We start from the raw sequence: 9010 nt of genomic DNA, 5'->3' as shown, positions 1-9010 counted from the left end.
GCCATACCCTGTATATAATATGCATATTATTCCAACCAAGCCTGGTGTCACCGAAGGCCAGAACTGTAGTCTGGCAATGTAAGTCACCTCCACTGGAATTTGATCTAAGCTAAGGTGTCTGCCATAGAGAACCTCTCACCTAAACATAACGCAACCATTCTGTGAGCAGAAACATCACGAATGATGGAATAATGGAGATTTATCAACACTGGTGCACAGGAAAGTAGTGCAGTTGCCCATACAACCAATCAGAATCCAACCTATAAAGAATTTTTAACAAAGAATTCTGATTGGTTGTTACAGCGACCGCTCCGCTTTTTCTTTGCGCCAACATTGATAAATTACTCCCAATATCTCAAAAATATTTATCTATATCAATGAAACCTAAAGAACGTTCTGGTAGGTGAAGGGCACTTTATGACGTGGTTCTGCATACCCCACATTTGTTGGTTTAGGAAAGGAACCCAAGGAGCCACAGCAGCAGAGTGATTTGTTTTACTATATAATTTATCCCTTTATATACCTAGGACCTGAGGGAGTTAACGGTAACAAAATCCAGACCCTGCCGGCGTGACGCCGGCCGAGCCTAGAGCGGTCTCTGGACACTGATCCATGATATAAAAGCCTTAGATTGCAGAAACGCCACTCCTGAGAGATTCATCCTAATGGTGTGGAAGGTGTGGCAGCAGCAGGAATGAGGGGGCTCAGCTAGATTCAAGAGCCAAGCTGTAAGGATTAGCCCTGACAAAAATAAAAATGAGGTCATAAGGCGCAATACAATTCAACTCGGAGCAGACAACACTGCAACCTGTAGAAAAGGGAAGGGTGATGGCTATCGAACAGAGCCCAGCTCAAGGAGGGCAGGGGACGCTGATAACTTAACACTCATGTCAACAGAGCACTGCACTCACTGCACACGCTCACATGTTCTGCGGACTGCAAACCGTATAAAAAAAAGAACAGAAGCTGAAGAAGAGAAAGGAGGATAGAAATGTGGGCAACAACTAAGTAATGGATGGGCGGCCACAGCAAGGCTGCAGCTCTGAGTTTTGGTCTTGGCACCAGTTCTTCCATCTATCACAACCAGCTGAACATTCAAACGGTCTTCCTGGCAGTCAGTACCCGGACTATAGAGCCCACGCCGCCTACTGCCAAAGCCTGCAGAGGAGACAAAGAGATACAGTCAGAGAAAGGCTACGTGGGCATTTCATTACAATGACATGCAACAGCGCTATGGGCCAGTGCACTCTTCTGCCTTCAGTTTTACCTAGTTATATTTGTAATGTATGCTTTGTAAGCAATGGAAACTATGAGTGGGCACCTGAGACCCCTGGGAACAAGTTACTACACTAATCTAAAATATTGCTGGTGTTCTATTAAAACCATACTGGAGCCACAGTGGAGCTAAAGCTTTGGCTCTCCAGCCATGACAGGAATTGTAGTTTTGCAACAGACGGAGGGCCTGAGTTTGACATCACTGCTAGACTAACCCTATTTTGTCAGGGCCGGACAACCATCTAATGGGTAGGTGGTGTTCATCTGATGTTCATTCACCAGATATCAGGGGATGTCACCCCCTGTAAGGGCGGGTTCACACTACGGAATTCTCGCGGACAATGTCCGCGGAATTCCATCAGCTGTCCGCCCGCACATCTGGGCGCATTTCCGCCAGCCCCATAGACACCATTCTATGGGCCGGCGTATTCCGCTATACGCTGAAAGAAGTGTCATGTCACTTCTTTTAGCGGATCGCGGAATACACTGGCCCATAGAATGGTGTCTATGGGGCCGGAAAAAAAGCGTGTGCCCGTGCGGGCGGACAGCTGACGGAATTCCGCGGACATTGTCCGCGAGAATTCCGTAGTGTGAACCCGCCCTAACAGCTTATTTTCCTCTTCATATTGAGAACACATGCATGCGCTGCCAAACTGAGCGTACACATGTACGAAGAATTGCTTCTGGATAAGCACGCATTTAGTCAACAGCTATTGAAGTTATAGGTCACCTCAAATCCTTAGGATTATACTATTAACAAGATGAAATGGAACTTACTGAGAATTAGAGATGAGCAAACCAGGTTCGGGTTCGAGTCCATCCGAACCCGAGCGTTCGGCATTTGATTAGCTGGGGCTGCTGAACTTGGGATAAAGCTCTAAGGTTGTCTGGAAAACATGGATACAGCCAATGACTATATCTATGTTTTCCACATAGCCTTAGGGTTTTATCCAAGTTCAGCAGCCACCGCTAATCAAATGCCGAAAGTTCGGGTTCGGATGGACTCGAGCATGCTCCAGGTTCGCTCATCTCTATTGAGAATACATCACTTAGTTGTTTCGGATTACAGATTCTGTGTTTATTCTATTTTCTGTACATGATTCTGGGGGCAGCCCTCTCACCTTAGCTCCTATTAAAGTGTACCTGTCATTTGTAAAAACTTTTGACAAGTCAAAGATACATGTCAAAAGTTATGTTTGGTCCAGGTCTTACTGTTCAGACCCATACCGATCAGGACAAGGGGGAGGGGGTGGCGCTGCAGCATGGTCTGCTCCCCACTCTGTGTATGAAAAAAAAAAGAGTCAGGCTAATAATGTAAGTCCATGGAGCGCAACTCTTTTTTTTACCAACTGGACGTACTGCAGCACAATCTTCTCCCGGCTTGTTCTCCTGATCAGTATGGGTCTGAACACTCAGACCCGGACCAATCAAAACTTGACATGTCAAAAGTTTACTTATTTACTAAAGACAGATACACTTTAAACCATTACGGTCTCTGACATGTCAAAAGCTTTGATTGGTCAGGGTCTGGGTGTTCAGACCTCCAACTGATTGCTAGATAGAGCAAGGACAAGGCTCTATCCACTCCCCATCTCGCTGTTCTCTCCTTGCAGGAGATGGACTCCGTAGACTTATAGAACCAAATTGCTCCAACAAGTTAGGGTCCATTTACACAGAAAGATTATCTGACAGATTATCTGCCAAAGATTTGAAGCCAAAGCCAGAAAGACTATAAACAGAGATCAGGTCATAAGGGAAAGCCTGAGATTTCTCCTCTTTTGAAATCCATTCCTGGCTTTGGCTTCAAATCTTTGGCAGATAATCTTTCTGTGTAAATGAACCCTTAGATAGAGCAGCGAGCCAGGGAGTGAAGTGCACAGCAGCACCCTTCTCCTTGTTCTATTTAAAAACTGGTGGGGGGTGTGAAACACCCAGACCCCAACCAATTTAAAGTTTGTCAATTTTGTTAATATTGTGAATGAGGATAGTGATATATGTTGTATGTGCACACTCGCTCACCTTCTCATGCCATTGTAGTAGCACAGCACTGCTGTTGTCAGACGGGCTCTCAAAGCCTTTGTAGATGTATTTCATTAACAGGTCCACGCTGTTCTTATCCAGGGACTGGACAGCCTTCTCTATCTCATTGGCTTTGAAGGAGACCAGGACTTTCAGCACTAGACTCTCTGCTCGATCCTGGAACAGGAAAATGAATGAGACTATCTGCCAGTACAAGGCCGCAGAACTGAATGAGAAAATACCTAGGTGTCAGCCTACACAACTTGCTGCAAGGTAGTGAAACCATTGGTACATCTCTATGCATCTCCAGCCTGACAGTCTGTCTCTCTGGACAGGACGGGGACATTAACTTCTTCAGTATAAACAAATCTTTTAAAGCATTATCTGGAGGAAACCACTTATATTCAGTAGGGGTGGCAATAAAGCACATCTACTCCCCTGCTGCCTATCCCCCCCGACAGTCCTGGAGGTAACTGCTGCCTATCCCCCCCGACAGTCCTGGGGGTAACTGCTGCTACAGATTCCTGTACTCCAGTACGACACAAAGAACGTGCCCTTTCAGCCTATCATTGGACAAAGGGGGGTCCTGCCTTAGCCAGTGATTGGTTAAATGGGGTAACATAGGTTGCGTTCTTTGACCTTACCTTAGCCGACTGATTCTTTGTGTTAATGGGTGGATTCTTCAGAGCAGCCTGCAGGGCCCCCATCATGTTCCCTGTGCTTAGAGGTTAAGGAAATCATATAACAAGAGACAGAAGAACCTGCAGTTTCATGTCAACAATCTTAGTAACAAGGTCCTCTGGGGATAAAAGAAGTCTAGCCAAGTCCTTTTTTTAATTTAAAGAAAGGGGAACAAATAAACCTATGTCAACTCACCTCTCCCTGTGCCTCTTCAGTGCCGGATCACCGCTCTGGGACCCCTGCTGGGTTCGGGGATCGCAGCCAGAGCCAACATCATGACCTGGTTGACTGACTGGCAAGACACCTCTCCAGTCACTGATTGGCTGAGCGGCCAGGACAGCCAGGACAGGCATTTTGCCTTCCAGCAGGGGTCATGGATGGCAGGCACAAACAGAGGTAAGTAAGGACTGGTCATTATGTCCCCCCTGCCCCGCCTTTAAAACAAAAGTACTTAGCTGGACTTCTCCTTTAAAAAAGAATTGCAGAAATACATGAGCATTAAAGGAAAAGTCTAGTGAAAATTTTTATTTGAGCATTGTATAGGCCCCCAAAAGTTATACAAATCACCAATATACACTTATTACGGGAAATGCTTATAAGTGCTTTTTCACTGCACTTACTACTGCATCAAGGCTTCACTTCCTGGATAAAATGATGTCACGGCCCGACTCCCAGAGCTGTGCGGGCTGTGGCTGCTGGAGAGGATGATGGCAGAGGGATGCTCAGTGTCCCTCCAGTGCCCTGTGTCCCTCAGTGTCCCCCTGCCATCATCCTCTCCAGCAGCCACAGCCCGCACAGCTCTGGGAGTCGGGTCATGACATCACCATGTTATCCAGGAAGTGACATCACCATGTTATCCAGGAAGTGACATCACCATGTTATCCAGGAAGTGACATCGCCATGTTATCCAGGAAGTGACATCGCCATGTTATCCAGGAAGTGAAGCCTTGATACAGTAGTAAGTGCAGGGAAAAAAAGCACTTTATAAGCATTTCCCGTAATAAGTATATATTGGTGATTTGTATAACTTTTGGCGGGCAATACAATACTTTAATAAAAAATTTTGTCGGACTTCTCCTTTAAATTTGAACAATACGATTTTTCTAATACAGACTATGGCTGTATTCGAAGAGAAGGTTAACATCTGGTTACCTATGTATATAAGAGACTTGTACAATACATACTTCATAACTACCCCCAGCCCAGTCCCTGAAGATTAATGTTAAAAACCAATATGAGATAATATTGTGCAATTTTTCCAGGGACCAAGGTTAAGCTTGGTAACTGTCCTGTCCCTTGTAGCATATAAAGATAGCATCTAGATTGCTGCAGGAAGAGCCTCTACTAGAGCTTCCAACCTAAAGTTGCCTTTACACAGAGATTTATCTGACAGATTTTTTAAAGCCAAAGCCAGGAATCTGTCTTTCCTTTATGCCCTGTTCTCTGTTTATAGTCTGTTTCTGGCTTTGGCTTCAAAAATCTGTCAGATAAATCTCTCTGGGTAAAGGCACCCTGAGGGTGAACTGCAACTCCCATCATCCCCATATAGCATGCAGCTAGGACTTGTTTTGCAGAACCTGGAACAGATGTGTAATGGCCTAGAAGGAACGTTCTAGGTGAGTTTCTGAAGACATTCACTTGAGGCAGCAAATAGCCATACAATGCTGAACGTGCCCTGTACTTCCATCTTCCCTGTTCTTGGGCTTCCACTTCCTGCATTCCTAAACTGCTTGCAAGACGCAGCATGTGTCCCTCCAGCCGCCCGAACACTGTGTACTCCCTGATAACACACAGCAAGACGTGTAAGAACCCAGGTGTGTATACAGCGCAGCGCCAAACCCTCCCGACATGGCGTAAAGGTCACAACACTCAGTGTGCACACTCCCTGCAGAGCGGCTACTGATCCTGATCACCACAACATAGTATTATTACCAGCTGGGACAAAACTACAACCCCAAGCGGGATCTGACAGCGGCGGCTTTAGATTTGGCTGTCCAGGCATGATGGGAGTTGTAGTTTTGCAACAGCTGGAGAGCCGAGATCCATTGACGATTTCTGATTGGCGTCAATGACATTCCTGTATACCTGGACAGATCTTCTGCAAGATCCAGGATTATACATCCCCCGGCACTGACTGTAGCAATATAGCGATACAGAAGAGCCATACTGTATGTTGTGGATAAAGAATTGCCGACACTGTATACAATAGTATCAGTCTCTCAGCCATCACTACTATTAGGTCTATCTACAACCTGTGGCTCTCCAGCTGTTGCAAAACTACAACTCCCAGCATGCCCTTTAAGTAATCCCAGCCTTATCCCATTCATAGCAAAACACCTATATATACTAAAACTACAACTCCCAGCATGTCCTTCATGTCATCCCTGCCTTATCCCATTCATAGCTAAACACCTATGTATATCGAAACTACAACTCCCAGCATGCCCTTCATGTCATCCCTGCCTTATCCCATTCATAGCAAATCACCTATATTGACTGATAAAGAAGCATTTCCCCAACAAGTGGCTGATGCAAAACTACAACTCCCAGCATGTCTGGCATGTACTCCTTGTTATCCCATTCATATTGGGCATGCTGGGATTTTTAGTTTTGCAGCAGTCGGAGGTGCAGGTTGGGGGTAACGCTGCAGTAAAGGACCTAATCACCCCAACCATCACTGCCGAATCTTCAGGGTCATGGCCGCCTCTACCTTGTATGACGACACTGAGTGCGCAGGATATGAAGAAAGAAGAAGTAGGTGGTCGCTGGGCTGCGCATAGTAGGGACTGGCAGGTTCCTCTTTACATAGTTACCATCAACCTTATATATGTGCATGATCAGAGGCAATGGCAACTGCACCCCCCCATATATATATATATATATATATATATATATATATATATATATATATACCCCCATATAGATATATATATATATATATATATATATATATATACCAACCCTACAAGTCCCCTACACATCGCTGCAGCTCTCCTGCCTCGGCACCAGCCTCACCTGCACAGGAAACACAGTTGTGCCGAGTGACAACCCCAGCTCTGCTCTACCAGCGTGCACTGAGCCCTGCTGCATGTGTGGCTGTATGAGTCACCGGTGTAGACAGCTCTGCAGATCCCTCACACTGTGTATTATGGCCGGGCCCCCCCGCCACAGCCCGGTACCGGCCGCCTGCCCGCACACACCTATCCCCAGGTGTACAGAGAAGGATATCCCCGGATAGCGCCGTCTACCTCGCCCTCGTCCGGTCCTTGCTGTCCTTCTCCCGCCTCCTCCTCGTCCACGAACTTGTTCTCATCGTACTCGTCCACATCCACCTTGCGGAAGCGGGCGGACACCGTATTCTTCGCCATCCTGTACCGGAGCGCCGGGGAGCAGCAGCAGCAGCAGGCAGGGAGCGGCCGGGCTCAGTGCGCAGGCGCAGCGGCTTCCGCTCTGACCGCCGGCTTCCTGTACTGACTGAGTGTGGAGCTGACAGCGGCCGCGCGGGGAGGGGGAGGCGGTCACGTGACCCGCTGTAACATCTATGATATGTGCGTGTAATGTATGTGCCGGCGTGAAATAGCCGGACAGCTCATGTGTCTGCTACTTACACAATGGATGGACAGATTTTTTTTTTTCCCACTTTTATTATGTCTACGTTTTTTCCTACATTCACATTATGCACTAAATTGCTCAGTAATGGGCTTCCCGCCTGGCATGCCTCCTGGTGGCAGATGCCAGTGTACTATGCACCACATGAGGATGTATGCATGTATAAATCACGGACGTTGTTGCAAATTGCATTAATGGGTGTGATTTATACAGCACATACGTTGTGTGAACATGGCTGTAGACTGCGAGACTGTCATCTGGGCAGGCTTGGACTGGCCCCCAGGGGAATCCCCCCCCCCGGGGGGGCCCTGAGAAGGAGGTGGGCCTCCCTTTTATCAGCTCCAGGATGACATATCACTGCAGCACACGCCTGTCGCCCGGTCACTTACTGCTTCTATATAGTAACTTGGAGTTTCATGTTTTTATATAGAGGCAGGGAGTGACCAGAGTGACAGGCTGCAGAATGTAGTGCGCAGAGTCAGCACAGCTCCGCTCCTCTCCCCTGGGACCCTCCCCCACCTCCTCCTCTCAGGCTTCCTCCCCTGCTATATGTGCTGCTGCTGGCAGTCGGGACACAGGAGTAGGGGAGGGAGAGGGGCTCCAGCCTGCACAGTGCGACCTGTATGTTGTTGAAGTATGTATGTGAATCTGTGTGTATGGTCAGTGGCGGATTAAATGTACCCTGGGCCCCGGGCTGTCCACCCAACCGGGCCCCCCCCCCCCCGGTCAATCCGCCCACATTATACTCCGCAGCACAGAGGATGTCAGGAGAGGAGGGTGCTGATCTATAGGAGAGGTCCGAGAAGCACAGAGGATATCAGGAGAGGAGGGTGCTGATCTAATAGGGGAGGGTCACAGCAGCACAGAGGATGTCAGGAGAGGAGGGGGCTGATCTTATAGAGGAGGTCGCAGCGTCCCAGCAGCACAGAGGATGTCAGGAGAGGAGGGCGCTGATCTTATAGGGGAGGTCACAGCAGCACAGAGGATGTCAGGAGAGGAGGGGGCTGATCTTATAGGGGAGGTCACAGCAGCACAGAGGATGTCAGGAGAGGAGGGTGCTAATCCTATAGGAGATGGTCCCCCTCTTCCCCCCTTATAGATGGTCCCCCTCTCCCCCCCCCTCATAGATGGTACCCCTCTTCCCCCCCTTATAGATGGTCCCCCTCTCCCCCCCCTATACCCTTATTGATGGTCCCCCTCTTCCTCCCCCCTCTTATAGATGGTCCCCCTCTCCCCCCCTCTTATAGATGGTCCCCCTCTTCCCCCCCCTTTTATAGATGGTCCCCCTCTTCCCCCCCCCCTCTTATAGATGGTCCCCCTCTTTCCCCCCTCTTATAGATGGTCCCCCTCTTCCCCCCCCTCTTATAGATGGTCCCCCTGTTCCCCCCCTTATAGATGGTCCCCCTCTTCCCCCCCTCTTATAGAT

The 9010-nt window shown here is 48.2% G+C and overlaps 1 protein-coding gene across 1 annotated transcript; it reads right to left on the bottom strand.

Annotated features, from left to right (window-relative positions):
- ARPC5 (actin related protein 2/3 complex subunit 5) lies at positions 1-7430 on the bottom strand. The gene is made up of 4 exons (XM_069981134.1): positions 7204-7430; positions 3939-4011; positions 3295-3471; positions 1-1158 (listed from the first exon to the last, which is right to left on the bottom strand). The coding sequence occupies exons 1-4, from the start codon at positions 7341-7343 to the stop codon at positions 1096-1098; spliced, it is 453 nt and encodes a 150-aa protein (XP_069837235.1). The 5' UTR covers positions 7344-7430; the 3' UTR covers positions 1-1095.
- Positions 7431-9010: the final 1580 nt, after the last annotated feature.

This window comes from Dendropsophus ebraccatus, chromosome 8 (genome assembly GCF_027789765.1).
Source record: "Dendropsophus ebraccatus isolate aDenEbr1 chromosome 8, aDenEbr1.pat, whole genome shotgun sequence".
Taxonomy (NCBI): domain Eukaryota; kingdom Metazoa; phylum Chordata; class Amphibia; order Anura; family Hylidae; genus Dendropsophus; species Dendropsophus ebraccatus.
This window is presented reverse-complemented; position numbering and strand designations above follow the sequence as displayed.

Bases quoted from the DNA above. Each gene is read 5' to 3' on its own strand.
- ARPC5 (XM_069981134.1), bottom strand. From the start codon at position 7,343: ATGGCGAAGAATACGGTGTCCGCCCGCTTCCGCAAGGTGGATGTGGAC. The intron at 4,012-7,203 runs ATATCCTTCTCT...ACCTCTAAGCAC, and splicing joins GTAGACGGCGCTATCCGGGG to AGGGAACATGATGGGGGCCC. The intron at 3,472-3,938 runs GTAAGGTCAAAG...TTCCTGTTCCAG, and splicing joins CAAAGAATCAGTCGGCTAAG to GATCGAGCAGAGAGTCTAGT.